Consider the following 22,661-nt stretch of genomic DNA (forward strand, 5'->3'; position numbering starts at 1 on the left):
GCAGGGAGGTGGGAGGGAAGGGAGGCAGTGAAGCCCCTGACATACCCATTGTGCACAGAGAACAAGTCTTCCTGGGGTGGTGGGGGGCGACGGTCCCTGAAGAGGGGCCAGGGACCCTGTGCAGAGCTGGTGGCAAGTAAGACTGGGTGGGAGGGGCAGGAGGACGCGCTGAGTGGTTCTGAAATTCCTGGGGGATGCAAGCAGGTGGACAGGAGGGTGGCCCAGTGCTAACAAGAGCAGCACAGGCTTTGGGCCCTGCCATGTGCTAGTCATGTGTGAGACACGAATGCTTACCTTTGTGCTGCCCTCGCTCCGGGGTTTCACTTGTGGGAACCTCTGGTGTCCAGGTGCAGCACTTTGGCTTCCTTTGGGAAGCCACCCACCCCTCCCCAGGTCCCTGTGTGTATAAGAGCCAGGGGACTTCCCAGGTGGCTCTAGTGATAAAGAACCCGCCTGCCAGCACAGGAGACATGAGTCATGGGTTCAATCCCTGGGTCGGAAGATCCCCTGGAGGAGTACATGGCAACCCACTCCAGTATTCTTGCCTAGAAAATCCCACGGACAGAGGAGCCTGGCGGGCTACAGTCCATGGGGTCACAAAGAGTCAGACACGACTGACGTGACTTTAGCGTGCATATATGTACCCATGAAAGCCAAGACTGGCCAGTTAGAACCCTGAAGCCTCTGGCTAAAGTGACTGGTTCATGTCAATGGACATGAACTTGGGCAAACCCTGGGAGATGGTGAAGGACAGGGAAGCCTGGTGTGCTGCAGTCCATGGGGTTGTAAAGAGTCAGACATGACTTGGAGACTGAACAACAATAAAAAAATGGGAGCCAGGCTTGGCCAATTAGAGTTCATCCTCCCTCTGGCTATGGTGATTGGTCTGGGAACAGGCACAATTCCCAGGTCTAGCCAATCAGAGCTCTGTGGTTGGCTCAAGGATGCCCATGGGACCAAGACAGGCCAATAAGGCTGGATTTGGGAATTTTTGCTGCAAATATTGAATCAGTCTTACTTTGCCTGGGATTGCTGAGCTGGGGAATGTCCCCCCAGAGCTATCATCTTGCCAGTCTATGAGATATATTGTTTGGGAGTAATATCGACACATAGAAAAGCAGGTCCAGGTTACAGAGAAAGACTGCTTCCTGATGACACCTAGATCCAGCTATGCCTAAAGTCCTCTGTTAGACTTTTCAGTTACCTGAACCTTCTTTTGCTTAAACCTGATTGAACTGGGTTTCTGTCACTTGCAACCAAGAACCTGGACTCACCCATTATCAGTGCATTTGACAGATGGGGAGACTGAAGCTCAGAGACCAGAAAGGGCTTGTCCCAAACCAAGCAATTTCAAACATATGTGCTCTGTCTCTGGCGTGAGGAAGAGGATGAGGCAGGGAGAGAGTTGGGAGGGCACAGGCTGGGAGATGGGAGGCTGACCTGGCCTCTCTGGAGCAGGAAAAAGTGGGGAGGGGAGGACACTCACTGCTTGGTGCTCGTGTTGTCTGTGATCTGCTTCACGACCTGGCAGTAACACTCGTCCCGCATGACCTCATGGTCCCTGCACAGCTGTGGGAGGGCGGGCCAGGTCACAGGTCACATGCCCACAGGAACACAGTGGGCTCCTGAAAACAGGCCTGGCGTCCCTTCCCCAGAACCCTCCCCACCAGCGGGATGCACTCCTCGTTGGGCCACATGGTTCCCACCCCAAAGGCTGCAGCCCTGGCTGACAGATGGGGAACCCGAGCCACAGGGCAGGAGCTCCTGTAGGGGCTGGACTGACCTTCAGGAGGGTGCACAGCACGTCCAGTTCACTCTGGCCCTTCAGCGGGGCATCCCCCATGAATCGCATCACAGCTGGAGAAAACACTGTCCCACTCAGCCACCGGCCTCCCAGCTGCCTGCCCACCAGGAACCCCGGGTTGGACCCCTCCCTCAGAGGCTACGGCCAGGGCCGGTATGGGGAAGGGGGCTCCTCCTCTCCTCCCACATCTGAGGGAAGGGGTGGTGGTCACCAAGGGTCACAGTGCGGCGTCCCTCCTGGCCCGGGGCCCTGGCCGCTGTCCCACCCCCACACCTAGAAACATGTCTGTGGCCATCTTGTTGAGGCTGCTGTCGCTGAACTCAATGAGGGAGTCCTGGAGCGGGGTCTGTAGGGAGAGGAATTGGGTCATGACAGGAGGAAAAGAGAGGGGAGGAGAGGGGGAGGGGAGGGAAGGGGAGGGGGAGAGTCCTATCTTAACAACAGAAGAGTCCACACCACAGAAGGCGGTGGGTGGAACCGTGAGAAGATGAGACACTTCCTTTGGGAGGAACCCAGGCCTTCGGGCAAGGCTGTTTGGCCCATGGGCCTGGGATGCACTTTTGTATGGCTATTTCAGAGGGACCTGGGGCTGGGCACCTTCGTAAAGCAAAGCATGTCCTCCAAGGTTCTGGACTCCCGACCCTCCTTGGATTTCAGCCTGGGGCCATCCCTGAAAGGGGAAGTGGATGCTACTGATTAGTCTTGCCTCTGAGACAGCCTCTCCCACATGAAGTGGGCCGGACCCAGTGTCAGCCCACCTGGCAGCAAGGCCCCTGAGGCAGAGGCTGCAGACAAGCCCCCTCCCAGGGTTTCTCCTTCCCTCCCAAACCTGAGGCCTCCTGCTTGGGTGGCTGGGAAAAGCCCCACCCCAGTAGGACCCTCCTCAGGGCGGGCCACCACTCACTGGGGTCTCCTCTGAGGGTCTCGGAAGTACTTCTGGGCAAACTCGAGCATTGTATACGGTGGAAGAGCCAGGCTGTCCTCCCCACGGTCCATGGAGCCAGCTCTGAGTGGGGGGCCCTGCAAGAGGGCCATCGGCTACTCCCGCTAGTCAGAGCCCGCCCAACGCCAGCCCAGGCTGACTGTGCACAAACCCTCTCTGCCTGCCCCCCGACCCCATGGGCCACCCCTTGCCCCATGTGGCCCCACTGCCTCCCCGATGACCTGGTCTAGCTGACCTTATCCCTCACCCCTTTATCTCCCTCCACCCTAGCGAGCTCTGTGCCACCACAGGATCCAACCTGCCCCACTCACCAGGCCCTGCCCCGTTGAAGGTGGATTCACCATCTGGCCGCCCCAGGCTGGTCCTGCCCCACTGGCCTGGTCACTTACTCTTCCACTGACCCCACCCACCCTACCTGACTGGACACACCTCCAGCCGCCTCTGGTCACATCTGGCGGCTCACATCCCTCAGGTCATAGGTCTGGCTGACCCTACCATGCTGCCTGGTCCCAGGATGGCCTGCCCTTGGCTGACCCCGCTCCCCTCCACCTCCACAGTCAGGCCAACCCCACTGCTGTGTCTGCTCCTCTGACCAGCCCCGGGTTCTCACCTCCCTCCTGCGGCCCACCTCCTGTGCAGCGGCAGTGGAGGCCACGGCGGCGGCCACAGCGGCAGCGCGGCCCCGGCCTGGCTCCGCAGGCAGCTGTAGGAAATCAGGTGCAGCTGCAGGCTGCACCAGGTCAGAAGGGAAGCGGCCCACGCGCCCGTGGATGGTCCCAAACCTCCAGCCTAGGGGCAGAAAGGGTCTGAGCAGTGAGAGGGTATCACCTGGGGAACAGGGGGGTACAGAGTCTGTGAGGGAGGTACAACTTGTGGAGGCGAGCAGAAGGACACAGGCTTAGGGAAGGGGAGGCAGCCCCTCAGCGGCAGGCTGGAGTCGGGGTCTGCAGAGAGAACACAGTGCCTGTGGACCTTTGGACCACAACACAGAGGCACTAATGTCCACGGAGACCCGTCAGCCTGATGTGTGGACAGGGGCTGGGCTGCATGGCCATCTTAGCAGCTACAGCCTGGCAAGACCCTTGGGGACCACAGGACCTGCATTGCGCATCTGCTCTGTTTGGGGTTTCTAGGTCTGGTGGCTCAGGCAGCTGAAGGGGGGCCCCAGGGTACCCACCGAAGTCAGGGCCCCGGCACCGCAGCTCCTCCAGGTACACCACCTTCTTGCCGACCACACAGCCTGCGCTGTAGCCTGCGGGCCAGGCCCACGTCAGCACCCGCCGGGGAAGCCCCCGCCCTGCCGCCCCCACACTCACACCCCGTCCCCCCCCCGGTGCTGACCCAGTCGAGGCGGCTCCAGGGGCTGCAGGTGGATGATGTCACCCTTGTGGAAGGCCAGCAGCGCAGGGTCCTCAGGCAGGAAGTTCCTCACAGCAACCACGTAGTCCGAGTCCTGCGTCAGTCAGGGGCTGGGTGAAGGCTGTGGGCCCATGCCCTCCTCCCAGAGGCCAGGGCCCACTCCCCTGCCCCGCACACAGGCTGTGAGAGCATGGCCACAGGTCTGACCCACCCCTACCCGTCCCAGAGCCTCAGCGCTGAGGCCAGGTGCCAGGCCTGGGGACTGCCCGGTCTGGAAGAAGCATGGGGCTGGATGTGGTCACCAGGTGGTCAGTGATGGGCAGTGCAGCCCCTTGCAGGAGGGGAGGAATGAGGCTGCTGCCGAGCCCAGAGGCCTAAGTGAAGGACCCTGGAGAGGCCGGCAGCAGGGGCATAGGCCCCAGGTTGGAAGGCACAGCTCGAGCAAGAGCCTGAAGACACAGTCGCAGACACACAGGTGTATCCACCCCTCCCAGGTAGGCGTGGCTGGTACATTCAGGCCCTCAGCCTGCTGCGGGCATCTGCAGGAGGGCCCTGACCTTCTTCAGCTCCAGTATGAAGTCATCCACCAGGGTCTTGACCTGGTGAGCTCGGGCTGAGAAGAGAATAACCTTCTCACTGGCCAAGTTGAACTCCAGCATGTTCTGGGAGGGAATGGTCACAAAGAGGATGTCCGCAAAGCTGGAGGAGGGGGAGGTGGCATGAGGCAGGACACCACGGACAGAGGGACACCCCCCACCACTGTCTGCACCTCTGGCCCCTGCCTGCCTCCCCTCCCCTCCTGCCCGTGGCTCCAGCGCCCTGCCCATCACTCTGTGAACCCACAACCTCCCAGCACCCCCACACTTTGTTTTTTATTTATTTTTCTGCCTCTTGATCCAACCCCCCAGATTTTGCCCACAGATCTGTCTCCTTCACTAAGCAAACGCTCAGACTCTGGAAGGAAGGAGCCTGCATCTCACTGATGCCTGAGACTCCCCGTGCTGTGGCATAAAGGACCATGGGCTGCTGGGAGGGAGGGGTCGGAGGATGCAGGAAGGTTTCACACTCAAGCATCTGCACTTGGCTGTTCACATGCGGTAGCCCTGCCCTCAGTAGGCTCTGGGGTGGGACTTTAGGGGTGTCCAAGCTGAGGATGGGGTACTGGCTCCCAGCTCACCACTGCCTGGCTGGGTGACCCAAGACAAGCAACATCTTTCTCTGAGCCTGTTTCCTTGATTAAAGGATTTGGCATAGAGCCGGGCACATGGTAGGTACAGTCATCCCTCAGTATCTGTGGGGAACTGGCTCCAGGGCCCTTGGAGGGCAACCAAATCCATGGGTGCTCAAGTCCCTCTCATAAGATAACCTGGTATTGGCATATGACCTACGCACATCCTGTTTACTTTAAATCATCTCTAGATTACTCTTAACACTTGAAGTGAAGTGGAAGTCGCTCAGTTGTGTCCGACTCTTTGGGACCCCATGGACTATACAGTCCATGGAATTCTCCAGGCCGGAATACTCAGGGCATCTTCCCAACTCAGGGATCAAACCCAGGTCTCCCACACTGCAGGTGGATTCTTTACCAGCTGAGCCACAAGGGGAAGTCCAAGAATACTGGAATGGGTAGCCCTATCCCTTCTCCAGGGGATCTCCCCAACCCAGAAATCAAACCAGGGTTTCCTGCATTGCAGGCGGGTTCTTTACCAACTGAGCTATCAGGGAATTCAATGTAAACACTGTACTGCTGCTGCTGCTAAGTCACTTCAGTCGTGTCCGACTCTGTGCGACCCCATAGATGGCTGCCCACCAGGCCCCGCTGTCCCTGGGATTCTCCAGGCAAGAACACTGGAGTGGGTTGCCATTTCCTTCTCCAATGCATGAAAGTGAAAAGTGAAAGTGAAGTTGCTCAGTCGTGTCCGACTCTCAGCGACCCCATGGACTGCAGCCCACCAGGCTCCTCCATCCATGGGATTTTCCAGGCAAGAGTACTGGAGTGGGGTGCCATTGCCTTCTCCCTAAATGCTGTACAGGTAGTTATAAAAGAACAATAGATGTTATGGGAATAGTTGCCAGTGAGTGAAAAATTTGTTTTGCATTTTGGAATTTTCTGGAATTTTTTTTTCTGAGTATTTCCCATCCACCATTGGCTGAATCTGCAGATGTGAAGCCTGTGAACACAGAGAGCTGACTGTACTCAGCCGCCAGCCATCGAGCGAGTCGGTCCGTGGAGGAAGTGCTGGTGTCAGTCCATGCCCCGAATCCTGCCAACCCATGCCCCGCCCATGCCCTGCGTGAACCCTCCCCCTCGCCTGACGCTCACCTGTAGGTGCGCAGGACCCGCAGTTGCCCACTCGCCTCGTGGCTGCCCTTGACCACACGCAGGAGCTTGATGCCCGTGTGGGACACAGCCAGCATCTGCACCCCGGTGCCCACGCTGCCCTGGGGAGGGGACAAGGGGTCTTCCAGGCTCATTCCTAGAGCCCCTGGGGGGCAGAGAGTGGGCAGGGGGCGGGCAGGGGGCTCCTACCGTGGCAGGAAACAGGCGGGAGAAGTAGACCTCCCAGCTGTCCCGGGCAGTGCTGACCACGGCCCGCTTCACGCTCTCTGTCACCAAGGGCCGCTGCGTGTCCAGCTGGTTCTGGGCTAAGGGACATGGGTCGGGTTAGGACCGGGGCCCCCTCCCCTGCTGACCCGCAGTGCATGGAGGGGAGGTTGACCCTCAGCAAGGAGGTGTCAGACCACTGCGTTCCCAGCATCCATATGGGGAAACTGATATCCACAGACAGGACAGTGGGGACCGCAGTCAGGCCAGTATAGCCCAACCCAGACCTGCCGCTGGGCCCCGGGGAGAGGCCAGGAGCAGCGCAGAGAGGGTGGCAGGGGCTCCAGCAGACTGCCCCTCTCCCCCCACACCCCGCAGTACCAAACAGGGCTTTCATCTGGAGCCGCTCCTCCGCAGAGATGCGCAGGCAGGCCTCGGAGAGAGTGTCGTGCAGGACCTGTGGGAGGGGCGTGAGGCGGGCGGCTGCAGGGTTCCCCAAACCTGGAGCCCAGGCTGGACTGTGTCAGGACGACTGGGGATGGGGTGCTTTCCACGCAGTGAGGGCACCTTGTAAATCAGACCCCACTTCTGAGGACCCTCACCCTTCTCATCTCCACCCTCCCCAGGCCCTAGTCTCCTGATCCACACAGGGGATCTTGGGGTGGACCCTGGGGCCCACGAGCTCAGACCAGCCGTGAGTCTGCTTATATGGGATGTGGGCTCCCCAAGCCCATCCACGGCAGGGGGCGCAGCAGACCAGCTCCCTGTCCTCGCTGCGGGCAAGGACCCCAAACCCGAGCAGGAGGCTTGGCAGACGGCTGATCCACACGCCTGCTGCCCTGCTGCTACTCGAGGCCGGGAGGCGGGACAGGACCTCACCTGGCGGAACAGGAGGTCCAGCTGCACGGGGTGGCTGTGGTCGTCCTTGGGGTAGAACACCTGCGGTGTGGGGCTACCATGAGGCCCCGTGCTCCTCACCAGCTGCGCTGTGACCCCTGGCCCATCAGGCCCTGCGCCCCCTCCAGCCCTGGTAGGGCCCCAGCACCTCTTTGCGCAGGAAGATCTGCCAGGGGGTGTCCCGGTAGCCATAGAAGTTGGGGTTCGGGAGGCGGTGCAGCCGTGTCTGCACAGGATCCTCAGGAGGCTCCAGCGATCGCGAGGGCAGTGCTGGGGAGGCAGGGCCCAGGGAGGGCGAGGTTGGAGCAGAGGGGCCTCCTCCTGCCTCGTGGGTAGACACACCTGATCATGTGGGCACGTAGGCACACTCTCTCAGCCCTGCCATCCTCCCACAAACAGAGACCCAGCTCTACAGTCCTAATGTGGTGGGGGTGGAGGTAGGGGCCAGGGATACGCGGAGCAGCAGAGACCAGGTGCTGCCCGGAGGGAGACCCTGGTAAGGTGTGTGAAACAGTTCAGAAAGGACAGTGCTCTTGGTGCTGGGAGCTGGGGCAGAAATCAAATGGCGACCTGGGAAAATCTGGGGGCTGGTCTGTGAGGGGCCTGTGGTCTTGGCGGTCGGGCAGACCTCCCTGAGGAGGTGAGGTTTGAGACTTCGTGATGAAAAGGGGCCAGGCATGCAAGGATCTTCTGCGAAGAGCATTCTCAGCAGGGGGAACAGCAAGGATGAAGGCCCTGCGGCAGGACTGAATTCTGATGGGCCCAGAAACAGTGAGGAGCAGAGAGCCCCAGGGCACGGAGCAGGAGGAGGTGAGGCTGGGGTGAGCCACAGTGAGGAGCCTGGGGTTCATCCCAGGGGCCGCTGGAAAGTCGTTGGCGGGTGGATGGGAACTAACTGATCTGTTACGATCACTGTGGCTGCCATAAGGCAGGAGGTGCAGAGGTTAGGTCTCCAGCTGTGATGTCAGGAGGCCTGGGATTCTGTCCCTGGTCTGACACTTAAGAGCTGTGTGATCTTGAGTGAGTCACTTAACCTCTCTGTGTCTGTCTTCTCATCTGTAACATCTACACAGACAGTACTGTGTTGAAGAGTCTGAGTGAGGATTTAGAGTGGGCTGGCCTGAAATCAGTGCCATGCAAATGCTGATACAATTGCACAAACATCCACATAGTATGTCCACACAGGCCCAGGGACATGGACACACAGGCCACCGTCATGCAGACCAAGACTCACCTGTGCTCACACTGACTAATTCCTGCACTCAGACACCTGCCCTCCAGCCCCTCCCTCCCTCCTGGCCCTCACCTGGAGCGGGCCCCACGGATGGCCGCTGTGTGCTGGTCACTGGCTTCACCAAGGCCACGGCCTCTCTGGGGACCTGTCCCCACAAAGACAGCCCACCACAGTACACAGAGGCTCCCCCAGAGGCCCCCCTGTGTCTTCTGTTCCGCCTGGACCCCACCAGCCCCAGCCCCTCACCTGGGTGCCGGGTGCTGCCACTGGGGGGCTCATCTGCCCCCTCAGGATCGTCAGGGCCTCCTCATGGGGATCAGGCCGCTTTACGAACACCCTCCCGCCGTCCTTCCTGGGGAGCGGGACGCTGAGCCTTCTCTTCACAGCCACACAGTCCCACCCAGGAACTTCCTCTCCCCCCATCACCGTACATGATAACCCCGAGAGGACCAGAGACAGGCATGGGGTCACACACAATCCCTAGAGAGCGGTCCTGGCCTCCCTGTGCCCTTGGGGGGAGTCTCATCTGGACCACCTGGGTGAACAGACACTCCCTAAAGGCTGTTGGGCAGGGTGCTGTGAGCCCAGCAGACAGGCACATGGGAAGGCAGTCACGAAAGAGGGCCAGAGGGCTGAGTGGGTGGGCTGACCTGAGGGCCTCAGGCCGGCCCCCCCGGGGCAGCTGCTGGTGCTGCCTGACGATGTCCTTGATCTGCTGCGTGGGTTGCGGGAAGTGCTCCGAGTTGAGGGTCGAAGACCGGACCAGCTCCAGGCAGGGTGAGGCTGTGGCGGGGCATGGTATAGGGGGTAGGTGAGTCCACCCTCCCATCTCACCTTGGGAAGCCCCTGCTGCAACAGGACACTTAACTGCTTTCTGGAGAAGCCCAGCCCTGAGGCAGAATGGGGGCAGCCACGGGCTTGGTGGGCGTCCTCGGGGCCTTGGCCAGAGGGGCGGGGGCCGCAGGCTTCGGAGCAGCCTGCAGGAGCACAGGCTTGGCTGGGAGTCCAGTGCCTACGAACTTCGGCCGGGCCTCTGATGCTAAGGGTTTCTGTGGAGAGCAGAGTGTGAGGAGGGCGTCCTGGGTCATGTCAGTTTGCTCTCAGGAACCCCACGTTGGCCCAGGAGAGGCGGAGGGGGCTCCTGGTTTAGAGAGGTGCAGCGATGCTCTGGGGCAACACGGCACTCATGGGGGGCCTCTGGGGCTCACCTCTGGGGGGAAGGGTCTCGGGGTGGGGCTCAGGGGCTGCTGCTGGAGTGCCATGGCCTGCAGGGTCATCTCCCGGGCCTGCAGAGAGTTGGGGTGAGCGGGTAGGCCCAGGCTTGGGCCCCCGGCAGGACACCCCAGTCCCCTGGCACTCACCAGCAGTACTGCCTGCTTGTGGATGAAGGCTTGCTGCAGGGCCAACGTGGAGGCGTCCAGGCCTGGAACTGGGGTGACCGGGTTGGGGGGCATAGATCCAGAGATGAGGGAGGTAGGAGTGGGAATTCCCCACTCTTCCCACCCTGTCAGCTCACCCCGCAAGCCTGAGGCTGCCTCTGTTCTAGGGCTGAAGCTGCCCTGAGCACCATGGGGCCCCGCCGAGCCCAACCCTGAACCCGAGCTGGAGGAGGCACTGACTGGGCTTTGGCTCTGGGGGTCTCCTGGGGGGGCCTTCAGTGCTGCTGCTGCCATCTCCACCTGGCTGGCCTCCCCCTTTCATGCGGTAGGCAATGGCTGTTGGCTTCTCCAGGTCCTGGGGAGCAGATGGCTCAAGTGACTGCCCCAATGCCACGCTCCCCAGGCTCCAAGGCAACGGGCACCTGACACCGCCCCCACCCCCTCCCAGGGGCCCCCCTCCAGCCACCCCAGGGCCGGGCTGCAAGAGGCTCCTGTGCATGCGCCCTGCTCTGGCCTTCAAAGGCCCGATGAGTCCCTACCGCATCCCCGCAGGACAGCACGGGGTCGAAGAGGCTGTCCAGGTAGCAGTCCAGCCCCTTGTGGGGCACAGCAGGCTCTCCAAGGCTGTCCAAGTCTGGTTGGGTTGGGGGAAATTCAAATTCTTTCCTCCTGCTGATCACCCCTCTCGCCCCCAGGCTCCCTCCCCACCAGAGACAGTGGCCACTGCTGGTGGATCTTGGAGGGTCACTGTCCCTCTCTGAGGCTCAGGCTCCCCATTTGTACCGTTCTCATTGTGGCTGCAGTACCCATCTGAGTCGGCCACTACAGGCATGAGCCCCTGGGGCTGGGGCTTGGTGGGTGCATCATCGTCGGAGTCCCAGCTGTTCCCAAACACCCTGGGGGATGGGGAACACAGCAGCTGAGCCCCCCGGCAGACCCTCCTCTGTACCCTGGAGTTCTCCCTTTGAAGGTAGGCCCCCTTCCTGAAGCCCTCAAGTTCAAGTTCAGCTCACAGCCACCAGCATGCAGGAGGGGGGGCCTCGGGCTGGGAGAGACCACCTCTACCTGAGGCCTCCCCTGCAGGCCAGGGGCCCCTCCGCACCCACGAGGAAGTAGGCTTTCCGTCGAGGGAACTCCCTGAGCAGCTCGAGGTCCGACACCAGGTCCAGCACGTAGTCATGGCCGGCCAGCTCTGCCCACTGGACCCCGTTCTTCATGGCCACTGTCCAGCCTCGCCAGCCGTCAACCAGCCCCCTGGTGATAGCACATGGAGGGATGGGAATGAGGGACGGCGCCAAGAGGTACCGCCCGGGGAGACCCTGGATGGAGCCAGACACGTGACTGGAACAGACCCTCCGGGACTGGGGGACCTGGTCTCCCGCCCCCACCTCCTCCTTCCTGGGTGTGCAGGGGTGTGCTGGGCGGGGCACGCCAGGAGCCAACCTGTGCCTCAGAATGTCTCTGGCCACCTCCTCCCCCGTACTCCAGGACTGCACCGGGCAGGAGAACAGGTCACCTGGGCAGTAGCAGGGGTGGGGCTTGGCTCCAAGCATCTGCAGCCCATCCTGCCGCCTCCCCGCTCTCGTCCTGGGCCCTGGCTGCACATCCTCACAGCCCTGCTCCCAGCCCCAGTCCAGGTCCTGCCCTCTCTCCAGGCTGCTCACAGCAGGGCCACCCAGCTTCTCCTAACCCCGGGCTCTGCTGCCCCTCCATGGGAGGCAGGGGAGGGCAGCTCACCGTTGAAGCAGCCCACGTCCAGTGCCATGCCAGCCTTCTCCTGGGTGGCTGTCCACTCAAGCTGAGTTGGAGGGAAGGTGCGGGCAGCCCCAGAGACCATGGCCTGCATGAGGCGATGCTGACACACGGCCTGGAAGCCACCGCGCCCATGATCAGACACAAACCTGGCAGGTAGGAATTGGAGCAAGGATGAGGCTAGCCAGATGTGGGGGAAACCCTGAGACTGGTCAGGGATGCCCAGGCCAGCCCAGAGATCTGAGGTTGGGCTGCCAATGATTAGGGAAGCTTGGCGCTCCCAGGCTAAGCTGAAAGCATCCAGGCCAGCCAGGGGTACCTCAAGCCAGCAGGAGTCCAAGGACACCAAAAAGGTTCCAGGCAGGCCCAACTAAGCTCAACAGAGCAAAATGTCATTGCCAGGATGGGGCCTGCAGGAGGTGTAAGCAAAGACCTGGCCTCCGGGGACTTCCATTTTACCAGGCCACCCGGGTGGTCATCAGTCCTCTCTGAGCCTGCCACCGAGTTCACAGATGGCTGTGGGGGTTCCAGCTGACCCAGGGTCAACCAGCCTGCTCCCCGCCAGGGGCGGGCACTCCTCATCCGCCCCTCCCTGTGGCTGGTGGCCTGTGGCTACCACAGGGAAGCTTAGAGCCATGCCCATGGGAAGCCCAGCGGGCAGGTAGTGGCCCTTCCCCTGGCAGAGTCCCAGGGAGCTGCCCCTACTGTGCTGAGCTCAGGAAGGCTCTGCATGCTCTGCAGCTCACAGCCACTGGTGGGTCCTGTTACCATCCCCAATTCCCAGGTCAGGAAAGAGGCTCAGAGAGAGGCAGTGAGTCGCCCCAGGTCACACGGCGGGAAAGTCAGAGCTAGGTTTCGCACCGAGGGCCTGCTTGAGCTCTTTCCCATGCAAATCAACCTCGTCACCAAGGAGGGGGACATCACCATCACCTTAACACGATCAGGATGCTGACGACGGCCGTGCTTACACAGCGCTTACCACCAGCCTGTCCTCTCGGCATTTCACACGTGTTTGCATGGTTAATCCTCACACAGCCTGATGTAGGTACTCTAACCATGTTCATTTTACAGGTGAGGAAACAGACTCAGAGAGGTTATTTAAATTGCCCAAGGTCACACGGCTTACATGTGGCTGAGCTGGGATTTGAACACAGACTGTTGGAATCTACATGCCTAACGACCCTGCTGCAACCCACTGCTCACCACGTGAGAGGTCAGCACCTCTCTTCCAGATTCCCCACACCCTGGTCCGGCCACCGCTGAGCTCTGGAAGCCCTGTATCCAGTCTTGTCTGACCCCTGCCCTCTGACATGAAACCCTGGGCCAGCCCCCGAGCCTGAGCTTCCAGGCACAGAGCCTCCCTCCTGCCTGGCCTGGCATCTGCCCTGGGCCCTGGCCCCCCAGCTCCACTCACTTGAGCAGGTATTTGTCCAGGCGCGGGGATGGTGCGAAGCCGCTGAGGCAGGCGGCCAGCAGGAGCCAGCCCCGCTCGGCGTTGTGGGAGCTGGGGTTGCGCCACACCTGGTTGGCCAGTTGCGCCAGGATCTCGTCCCGCAGCTCGGGCACTGCCAGTCCCTTCTGCACGATGTAGCTCCCAAAGACGTGGTCCCGGGCGCCGTGCAGCTGGGGGTCGCCCATGAAACGTAGGATCTGGCCACAAGCAGATTCTCCTGGGCCTCTCAGAGGGCTGTTCCCACTGGTCCCCACCCCTTCATATGCATCCCTCACATGTCCTTCCCAAGTCCCCCTGCCCATATAAAATTCCCCCACAGTAAAACTGTAACAGGCTTGTGCATGCTAAGTTGCTTAAATGGTGTCTGACTCTTGTGACCCTATGGGCTGTAACCCGCCAGACTCCTCTGTCCATGAGATTCTCCAGGCAAAAATACTTAAGTGGGTTGCCATGCCCTCCTCTAAGGGATCTTCCCAACCCAAAGATCGAACCCCCGTCTCTTACATCTCCTGCATTGGTAGGCGAGTTCTTTACCATTAGTGCCACCTGGGAAGCCAGCCTGGTTTACCCTGGGCCAAGTGACCAGGGCTTGGGGAAAGTCAAGATTCTCCTGCTCACGAACCTTCTACAGCCCCAGCCCCTCCCCACACCCTGGCCTCCAGCAGGTCCCTCACCTCCAGCTCTATCCAGGCCCCAGAGGGCACTTTCTAGCATGCATACCCAACCACATCCTCCCATGGAAGCACCATCCGTGGCTCCCTTGCGCCCCTGAGAGCCCAACCTCAGCTCTGGGCTTGTTGGTCAAAGCCTCCTGCCCCTCTGGCCTTACTCTTCTGAGTCTCTGTTCTGACCATGGCAACTTCTCTCCTCTCTACCTCTCCATTCGCCCTGGCTGGGAGACTGCCGCCACCCTCCTCTCCAGCTCAAATGCCCCCTCCTCCAGGAAGCCTTCCCTGACTCTGCCCAGGGCTGCATGAGGGGCCTTGTCTGGGCTCCCCGACCCCCATCCCCCGCTCTGTCCACAGGAGTGGGTCACTCATTAGGTCTTCTCTGCCTCCCCTTTCAGACGAGGCTCTATTCTGGAAGCTCCAGAGAGGCTGGGAGGCAGCCATGTTGCCGAGACAACTGCAAGACAGGCCCCCATCCCCAGACCCCACCCCAGAGAAGAGGACAGACACTGCCTCTCAGAAGTCCCTCCCAGAAGTCCCTCCTCCAAGGGCTCAGGGCCTGGGCTGGTGGAGGGTCCAGGGGAGCAGCATGGGGGTCTCCTGTCTGGCCTCAAGGCTGGGGCTGTGATTTGGAAGGTGGTCTGTGCAGACTCATACCAGCTTGAAGATGCCCACAGCCTCCACATGGTACTCCGCTGGCAACCGCGTGAGGGGCGTCCTCAGGGGCACGGTCAGCATCCCAAAGGCAGGCTCCTGGGCACAGAGCAGGCACCTGGGCACAGAGCTGGGAGGCAGGGGCACCTCCGGACCCGCTGCTCTAGGCCGGGTTGGGGCACACGAGCCTAAGGCGCCCGGGCTCTGGTCCCCAGCATGCAGATGGAGATTCAGCGCATCAGGGCAGAGCCCCTCTAAGACGTCCCCGGAGGGCAGGAGATGAGCAGCGGGGGTGACATGCTGTGGGTCCACTCACTGCTTGTCAGGTTTCTGAAATGTTTCCAAACAGCCACTGCCGGAGCCCCGGAGGCCCCCCACCACCATCCAGGCCCCCGGAGTCCCTAGATTCCTCATGACCCAGCAACTGGAGAGCTCTGGCCTGCTCTCAAAGGGCGTGGCCAGAAGTCGGCCATATCCGAGGAAAATGCCAGCTGTCACTGGGTCTCCTCCAGCTCTTACCTTGAAGTGGCACCGGACAAACTTGGCCATGGGGTAGTTGTTGATGTCCAGAGGCAGCGTGACCCGGGGCTCGGCCCGAAGCCGAGGAGTTCGCACAAGGGCCACCCGGGGCCCCTGGGCTGTCCTGAGGCCTGTGGACAGAGAAGGTCTGAGGGGCCTGGCCCCCTGGCCAGCCCGCCCCCCAACACCGCCCAGCACTGACGTACCCGCCACAGCTTGCAAGAGCCCAGCCAGCTCCACCGGGACCTCCAGGTGCCCCACGGCCACCACCTGCCGCTTGCTCAGCTCCTGGGGGGTCAGCACAGGGTGAGGGGACAGGCCTGCCACACCCCCGCCTGCCGGCCTCCCTTCCTGTCCCCCGCAGCTGCCTGGACCTCACACCCACCTCCTGCTCCCGCAGCCATGCCTCCTCCACCCGGAGCCTCCGCTCCGCCCTCAGCTGCAGGAGAGCAGACGGTCAAGGCGGGCAGCAGTGGGCAGAGGGGACGGCGGCCCCAGGCCCACCTCACAGACGGGGGAGGCAGTGGTGTGGCCAGAGAAATGGGTGTGGGAGGAAGAGAGCAAGAGACTCAGGCAGAGGGCAGAGCAGTGACACTTTGGGGAAGGAGAGACGCACAGGATGTCGGACAGCAGCAGAGAGGTGCGTTCTGGGGCCCCTCCCTGGAAAGTGTTAGTCCTTCCGTCGTGTCCAACCCTTTGCGACACCCCACGGACTGTAGCCTGCCAGGTTCCTCTCTTCGGGGATTCCCCAGGCAAGAATACTGGAGTGGGTTGCCAATTCCTTCTCCAGGGCATCTTCCTGACTCAGGGATCGAACCCGGGTCTCCCACATTGCAGGTGGATTCTCTACTGTCCCGGGGCTACCAGAGAAGCACCTCCCTGCTGCCCCACAAAACTCCAGCAAAGGTGTGCAGCTCCTCAGGGCTATGTTTGTCTGTCTGGCTGTGGAAATGTGACAACAGGCCGAGACCAGCACCGAGACAAGGGCACAACCAGAGCGAGTGCTGCTCGGGTCGCTAAATTCTAATCATGCCCGGTTTGTAGGCCCTGCTGTGAGCCCTGTGCCGGGCCACACCCTCCCCGCAGCCTCTCATTCAACCCCTGCACACCCCAAGGGATGGGTGAGGAGAGCAGGGCTAGAGAGGGATAAGCGGGGATTGAACCCAAGCCTGTCCAGGCCAAATGCCACCTCCCCGTCCCTGCCGCCCCATGGACCCTGACGGGGCAGGCCTGGTTCCGGGGGGAGGGACGAAAGCCCAGCCTACAGCACCTTGAGGTAACGCCGGTGGCTCGTATACGTGTGCACCAGGGCCCGGAACTTCACCAGACGCCTCCTCATCTGCTGATACCGCTGCCTGGGGCACAGAGAAGAGGAGAAGGGGTTTTGAGTAGGAAGGCCGGGGGGGCAAGGGTCATGGGTGACCATGGGGAAGAGATGCCTACACCTGCCTTGTTGGGGTGTCAGTGTCCACACTTCACTCTGGGACCCAATGCAAAAAGGGAAACAAACTCAGAGACGGGCAGTGACTTGGCCAAGGTCACACAGCAAATGGAGTGGCAGGGCCTGTTGGCTGTCCCAGGGTCTGGGAGATGCAGGGTGGGGCCCCTCTTGGTTGGATGGATTTCTACCTACCAGTCACAAGGACCAGGGGGTGGGAGGGAAAGACACACAGAATCTGATCACCCTTCCCACAAAGGAAGGGTGCATGCCTCTGGGAATGGGGAACTCACTACCCAAGTTCAGGCTCGGCCTTCCTGGGGCCTGGCCACAGAAACCCAGGGAGCCTTGCCCACCCTGGGCCTGCACCTGGCCAGGTAGCCGCGGGCCCGGCTCTGCAGCAGGATGATCTTGTGGCGTAGGGAGCGGAAACGGCGTTGGACAAAGAAGCCGCGGAGGCAGCGCTGTAGTGTGACGGCCGCCAGGCACAGAACGTGGTCCCGCATGCCCTCCAACAGCTGGTGCAAGTGCTCTTTCAGGAAGAGCTGGGGGCAGCAGGCGAGCGCTGAGGCTGAGAGCTCCCGGGCACTGCCTGGGCCCGCCCTCCCCAGGAGTCCCTGGAGACAGAGGACAGGCCAGCCCCGGATCGGGTGGAGGGCGGCCAAGTCTGGAGAGGTGGGGAAGGCAGGATGGTGAATCAGACAGTGAGAGTGGCCAGGCAGAGTGTGGAGGTGGGATCAGCATCCATGCCCCAGCTTGGCTGGATGGCCTCTGGCCTGGGCACTTCTGAGCCCACAGTCTCCAGCCACAGGGCACCCAGGGGCTGAGCGTGGGTAGGACTCACCTTGCTGACACCAACACAGTACATGTTTGGTGTGACCGTGCATAGGCGGCTCAGCACCGACACACACATGTCCCCACTGGCTGGCAGGTTGTGCTGGAGGGCCACTAGACAGCGGTATCTGCAGGCCCCAAATCCAGCTATTGGACCCATCCGGCTGCCTGCTAGACCTCAGGGTCACTACCCAACCCCTGTCTCCGGGAAGCCTAGGTCCCAGCAGAGCCTTTACTCATAGTCTCTTCTAACCAGAAAAGGGCTTTCTGTCCCAAGGCTGCTTGAAAAGAGCATTAAACTATAATAAATGCTTTCAGTACAAGAAAATGCTTTAACGCCATCTGCTGGAAACTTGTCATAGTAGTAATAGGTATGAAAATCACTTCTCTTTGGAGTCAACACATACATAATAAAACTATGAAAAATGCAAAGTAGTAAATATATCTGCCACGTAACAGCTAGTACGTGGTGGTCTTGTGTAGTGTACAACCTGAGCAACCGTGCATGGCCAGCCCTATTCTGCCTGGGTTGTGAATTCCTGGGGCCATGGGGGCCTGGGTAGGGGTCTGCAGAACTCAGGAAGCACCAGACCAAGGTACCTGTCGATGAACACCTGGAAGGGCAGCCGCACCGGAAAGCCCTCCTTCCGAATCCGCACAGTCTCCAGCAGCCCTGAATAGCGTAACTGGGCCGTCACCACATCACATTCAAAGAGGCCTGGCTCCTGGGGGGAGGGCCCAGAGAGGAAGCCTGTGTATCGGCCCAAACATATGCAATGGTCTCCTCGGTGGGCTGGGCAGATGGGAGGTCCAGAGAGGCAAAGCCACTCGCCCAAGGTCACACAGCATGGGGAGAGGACTTGGCTCCCCCAGGGGCACCCCCATCATATACCTTCTTGTGGTTGGGCTTCAGGCACCGGACAAACAAGGGGTTACACCTGGGCAGAGTCGAGAGGAGGGCAGTGTGAGGCCCTGGGGATGGAGGGTGCTTGCCCCCAGGGTCACAGGGTGGGGGCACCTGCCACACCCACCTCTCCATCTTTTCCACCAGGTCCAGAAGTGACTGCTGGAACTTGGCGGCCACCGTGTGCGCCTTGTAGAGCCGGGAGACGGAGCTGCTCTTGCCCAGGCGCTGAGGGGCAGCCTGCGGGGCATGGCTGGAGAAGAGGTGTGCTACCACCTGGGCCAGCAGTCAAGGTCAAGGTGCCAGGAGACGGAAGGGGAAGGGCCCAGAGGCAGAAACAAGGAGGGAAATGGACGGAGAGAAAGAGAAAGGGGAAGAACAAAAGGCATCAGTCTCTGGACCCGGGGATCAGAAAGTGACTGCTGGACCCCTGCCCTGACTGAAAGCCATGCCCTCCCGGCTGGCATTCTTCTCAAGTCAGGGTGCTCATACCTTCCAAGTGGCCTGCCTGTGGGGGAACATGGGGCACTAGAGTCTGCATGCCTGGCCCCAAGGGGGCCTGTGACACACCTGGCCATGAACTCTGGCAACGACCTGGGGGGGATGTGGAGGCCGAGAGGACAGGGCGTAGGAGAACCCCTCAGGGAGGGATAGGCCGGGCTGAGCCAGAGTCTGGACAAAGTTGGGGAAGGGGTCTGACGGCAGGCTGGGTGCTCGGGGGGCCAGGGCAGCGAGGCTCGCTCACCCGAGTCCGGCTCCGCACAAACAGGTCCAGCACGTCCTGGCGCACCTGGTCGTGGTTCTTGTCTAGGAACTTGTGCACCTGGAGAGGGGGAGGGGAGGGGCAGTTCGGTGTGGACCCCACCCTACCCCAACGGCTTGGGAGACAGGGCGGAAGGCTGACTCATCCCAGGGTGTGTGCACCGCCTGCTCCCCTCCTCTCCCCTCCTCCTTACAGTGGGTCAGGGGCTCATGGCCCCAGGGGACCCTGGCCCTGCCCTCCAGGCCTCGGTCTCCCTGTCTGTCCTGAGAGGGACGGGTCCCTCCGCCTGCTATGGTTCCCGCCTTCCTGTCCCACTGTCCTCTCCACTCCCTGGGGAGCGGGAGAGGGGGCAGTAGCCACATGCCCAGTCCACATCGTGGCCTGTCCTCAGGACTCTGACCTGTGCCCATTCTAGAGATGAGGAAAATGAGGCCCAGTGGGGACAGAAGCTTGGAATCCTGGTCTGAGACACCTCAGGGCAGGAAAGAGCCAAGATGACAGCAGTAACAGTGATCACTGCTGATGGGCGCTCCTCTTCACCATGTCTGCCGAGCCCTGGACTTCTTCACTCACCCCGGGAGATGGGCACTATTGTTCCCACTCTTCTGATGAGAAAGCTGAGGCTCAGAGAGGTAGAGGGACTTGGCCAAGATCACACAGCTGAGGATCAGCAGGGCCAGACTGCAACAGGTCCGGGTGTCTCTGGCATGGGGACTGGGACTAGAGGCTATGTGGGCCATTCGGGATCTCACCTGGTAGGTGACTTTGCCCGCGTAGTGCTTGATGGTGAACTCGGGCAGTGGCATCTTGGGCTTGGAGTAAAGTGGGTTGGCGCCATGGTGGTAATGGCACTTCTGCAGAAAGGTGTGGTCTGTGGCCTGGGGGCAGGCAGGGGTCAGCAGGTGGGCAAGGCCCGGGCAGGCAGTAGCTGGCCTGGTGGCAAATTCTCCAGCCTTGACTGGTCCCCTGCAAGCTGCAGGGAGGAGGAGCAAGTCCCTGCTCCCCTGGCTGTCTGCTGCTCAGTATGGACAACCTGAATGGACCCTGTGGAAGGGTGGGCTCCCAGCTGCCTTCCCTCCAGCCCCTCTGTCTCTGCTCTCTCTAGTCCCACTGACCGGAGCACCCATACCACTCTCGTGTTTTCCAATCAGAATCTGAGGCCCAACTCCAAGGTCACCTCCTCCAGGAAGCCTTCTGTGACTCCACGGGCTGGCAAAGCCCCTCCTCCAGAGCCCCCATCCAGCCTCAATCACCCCGGGTTTGAAACCCCAGGTTGGGTGTCCTGAGCCCCCGAGCGGAGGCCAGAGCAGAGTGGAGTGCAGGACTCGGGCCCAGTGGGGACACGGGCTCAGAGTGCCACGTGCCCCAAGCAGCGTACTCAGCGCACACCTGGGGGAAGCAGCACTGGTCATCGAGGATGCGCAGGATGCCATAGGGCTTCAGCGAAAGGAGGTTGATGCAGGGCTGGTTGTCGGCGAAGGTGACCTCCCGCCAGTCGATCTGTTCGCGCATGTACTCCTCCTGTGGACAGCGGTCCTCGGCCTCCAGCCCCGCCCAGTGCCTCCCACCCTGTCCCCCAGGTGGACACCATCCAGAGGGGCCCAACCGGGGCACCTCCACCTGCACCCCTCCCAGCACAGGGAGCTCATGCCCAGCAGGGCAGCACAACATGAGCCACCTCTGGGCCCTGCCTGTCCCCAGCCTGATGGCCCTGCGAGGGTGAGGAGGACCACAGGAGGGCTTCTCTGGGCTCAGCACCCTCGCACCTGCCCCTTCAGAGCAGGGCCTACGCACATGCTGGTCCCTAGCTCAGAGTGCCTCGCCCTCCACTGGGCCTATGGATGACCTCTCGTTTGTCCTTAAAGAGCCAGCACAGCCTGTCTGCCTCTGAGGTGGCCCAGCGGCTGGCAGGACAGGATGGAGAGCGGACAGAGGCTTCTCACCTGCTCTTCCTGGAAGACGATCTTGTTGAAGAGGTACTGGAGGCTCTCGTTTGCATAGTTTATACACAGCTGCTCGAAGCTGTTGAAACTCAGGTCCTGCCAGATGGGCAGAGAGGCTGGGCCCTGCACTTCTGTGGCCAGCAGCCCATCTGTCCCCACCCAGGGCCTTCCCACTCCTCCTTCCCCATGCAGCCTTATCCCCGCCTTCCACAACCACAACTTCAGCAAGCTGAAGCCCTGCGCACAGACCCTCTGCTCAGACCCCTCGGGGGCTCCCTCTGGGCACAGCTGAGAGCCTAGTGGTTCAGGAACCATGGGAGGTGGCCCAGGTAGTGGCTGAGGCCCAGGCCCTGGAAACTTCTACCTAGGTTCCGACCCTGGGTCTGCCACTTTCTACCCCAAGTGCCTCAGCTTCCCCATCTGTAAAATGGGGATGACAGTGCCTACCTCCCAGGCGACTGTCAGGATTAAGTGAGTAACAAATCAAGAGCTCAAAACAGCAGCCGGCACATAATAGGTGCCATGGGAACCTCAGCGGCCGCTTCCGCTGTTCTGATCTTGCCTGTCTTTTTCCATGTCCCCCACTCTGACCCCCCAAATGACTTCCAGCTCCCCACACCCCTGAGCTTTTGCATGACTGTTCTCTCCACCTCAAATGCCTTGACTGGCTCTTAAGGAACCAGCTAGGGATCTTCTCCAGGCTCCCCCAGCACCAGGATGCCTCTGTTATGGCTCTGACCACATGTGTTTGTCCGCGTCTGTCCACTGGAACCTCACCCAGTCCCTCCTGGAAGCACCCCAAGGGTAGCGCCCAGGTCTGGTCCTTTCTGGGGTCCCTGGTGTCACCCACAGAGCCTGGCACCTGGAAGCCCCAGGAAGTGCTTGTGGGTGAATGGAGGGAGATAATAATGGGGGAGGGCCCTGAACAGTTGATGGCACTAGAGCCTCCCCTGCAGAGCCCCACCTCGAAGCCATAGATGTCCAGGACAGCAATGGACAGCGCGTCCTTCTGTGGGGACACCAGCGCATTGACCCTGGCGATGAGCCAGCTGAACAGCAATGCGTACAGCACCTTGGCGATGGCATCCCTGGAGCAGAGAGGTGTTGAGGGGGCAGGCACAGTGAGGAGGCAGAGGGCCTCAGGTGGGGCTGTGGCCTCACCTGGCGTCCACGGCGCTCTCCACCGTCAGGGGGGTGAAGATCTTCTCTCTCATGGTCTCCTGGGGTGTGGGGGGAGGGGGCTCTGAGTGACAGTGCGCTGGCCACCACCTCTGGGAAGTCCCCAGAGAACTGGGGGGAGGGGCGTGGAGCGGGGATCGTGGAGCTGGTGTGACTGGTCTCAGGCACAACCAGGGGGCAGGACGCATACCCTCATCCCTCTGCTGCCTGGCTTGCTGGTGGGGTGGGGGCTGCCCCACCGTCAGGGAGACAGGAGCTTGTATAAGCAGACACAACAGTGATGTCAGCCTCGGGAAGGGAGGATGGGCAGGGGCTGTGGGAGGGACAGGCCCAGCCAGGGGTCAGGGGTGGCTCCCTGGGAGCAGGCGATGTCTATGTTGTGTTTGGAAGGTT

At 61.2% G+C, this 22,661-nt stretch overlaps 1 protein-coding gene across 1 annotated transcript in view; it reads right to left on the reverse strand.

Annotated features, from left to right (window-relative positions):
• The window catches only part of MYO15A (myosin XVA), a 47,080-nt gene that overhangs the window by 10,968 nt on the left and 13,451 nt on the right, over positions 1 to 22,661 (reverse strand). Inside the window, exons 13-55 of the mRNA XM_027518110.1 lie at positions 22,251 to 22,309; positions 22,054 to 22,177; positions 21,090 to 21,185; positions 20,536 to 20,667; positions 19,899 to 20,024; positions 19,129 to 19,206; positions 18,511 to 18,659; positions 18,372 to 18,417; positions 18,080 to 18,204; positions 17,490 to 17,607; positions 17,015 to 17,190; positions 16,478 to 16,562; positions 15,593 to 15,646; positions 15,414 to 15,495; positions 15,208 to 15,338; positions 14,692 to 14,787; positions 13,328 to 13,563; positions 11,899 to 12,062; positions 11,605 to 11,677; positions 11,227 to 11,415; positions 10,945 to 11,057; positions 10,701 to 10,795; positions 10,402 to 10,516; positions 10,144 to 10,211; positions 9,991 to 10,068; positions 9,651 to 9,831; positions 9,433 to 9,565; positions 9,029 to 9,134; positions 8,855 to 8,927; positions 7,697 to 7,818; positions 7,531 to 7,590; positions 7,033 to 7,108; positions 6,637 to 6,752; positions 6,430 to 6,548; positions 4,664 to 4,805; positions 4,089 to 4,200; positions 3,925 to 3,999; positions 3,358 to 3,536; positions 2,709 to 2,824; positions 2,402 to 2,474; positions 2,078 to 2,150; positions 1,784 to 1,857; positions 1,487 to 1,569 (exon numbers count right to left, since the gene is read on the reverse strand). Of these exons, the coding sequence (XP_027373911.1) occupies positions 1,487 to 1,569; positions 1,784 to 1,857; positions 2,078 to 2,150; positions 2,402 to 2,474; positions 2,709 to 2,824; positions 3,358 to 3,536; positions 3,925 to 3,999; positions 4,089 to 4,200; positions 4,664 to 4,805; positions 6,430 to 6,548; positions 6,637 to 6,752; positions 7,033 to 7,108; positions 7,531 to 7,590; positions 7,697 to 7,818; positions 8,855 to 8,927; positions 9,029 to 9,134; positions 9,433 to 9,565; positions 9,651 to 9,831; positions 9,991 to 10,068; positions 10,144 to 10,211; positions 10,402 to 10,516; positions 10,701 to 10,795; positions 10,945 to 11,057; positions 11,227 to 11,415; positions 11,605 to 11,677; positions 11,899 to 12,062; positions 13,328 to 13,563; positions 14,692 to 14,787; positions 15,208 to 15,338; positions 15,414 to 15,495; positions 15,593 to 15,646; positions 16,478 to 16,562; positions 17,015 to 17,190; positions 17,490 to 17,607; positions 18,080 to 18,204; positions 18,372 to 18,417; positions 18,511 to 18,659; positions 19,129 to 19,206; positions 19,899 to 20,024; positions 20,536 to 20,667; positions 21,090 to 21,185; positions 22,054 to 22,177; positions 22,251 to 22,309 (4,721 nt within the window). The remainder of the gene's footprint in view (positions 1 to 1,486; positions 1,570 to 1,783; positions 1,858 to 2,077; positions 2,151 to 2,401; positions 2,475 to 2,708; positions 2,825 to 3,357; positions 3,537 to 3,924; positions 4,000 to 4,088; positions 4,201 to 4,663; positions 4,806 to 6,429; positions 6,549 to 6,636; positions 6,753 to 7,032; positions 7,109 to 7,530; positions 7,591 to 7,696; positions 7,819 to 8,854; positions 8,928 to 9,028; positions 9,135 to 9,432; positions 9,566 to 9,650; positions 9,832 to 9,990; positions 10,069 to 10,143; positions 10,212 to 10,401; positions 10,517 to 10,700; positions 10,796 to 10,944; positions 11,058 to 11,226; positions 11,416 to 11,604; positions 11,678 to 11,898; positions 12,063 to 13,327; positions 13,564 to 14,691; positions 14,788 to 15,207; positions 15,339 to 15,413; positions 15,496 to 15,592; positions 15,647 to 16,477; positions 16,563 to 17,014; positions 17,191 to 17,489; positions 17,608 to 18,079; positions 18,205 to 18,371; positions 18,418 to 18,510; positions 18,660 to 19,128; positions 19,207 to 19,898; positions 20,025 to 20,535; positions 20,668 to 21,089; positions 21,186 to 22,053; positions 22,178 to 22,250; positions 22,310 to 22,661) is intronic.

The sequence above is a fragment of the Bos indicus x Bos taurus genome, chromosome 19 (assembly GCF_003369695.1).
Source record: "Bos indicus x Bos taurus breed Angus x Brahman F1 hybrid chromosome 19, Bos_hybrid_MaternalHap_v2.0, whole genome shotgun sequence".
Taxonomy (NCBI): Eukaryota; Metazoa; Chordata; class Mammalia; order Artiodactyla; family Bovidae; genus Bos; species Bos indicus x Bos taurus.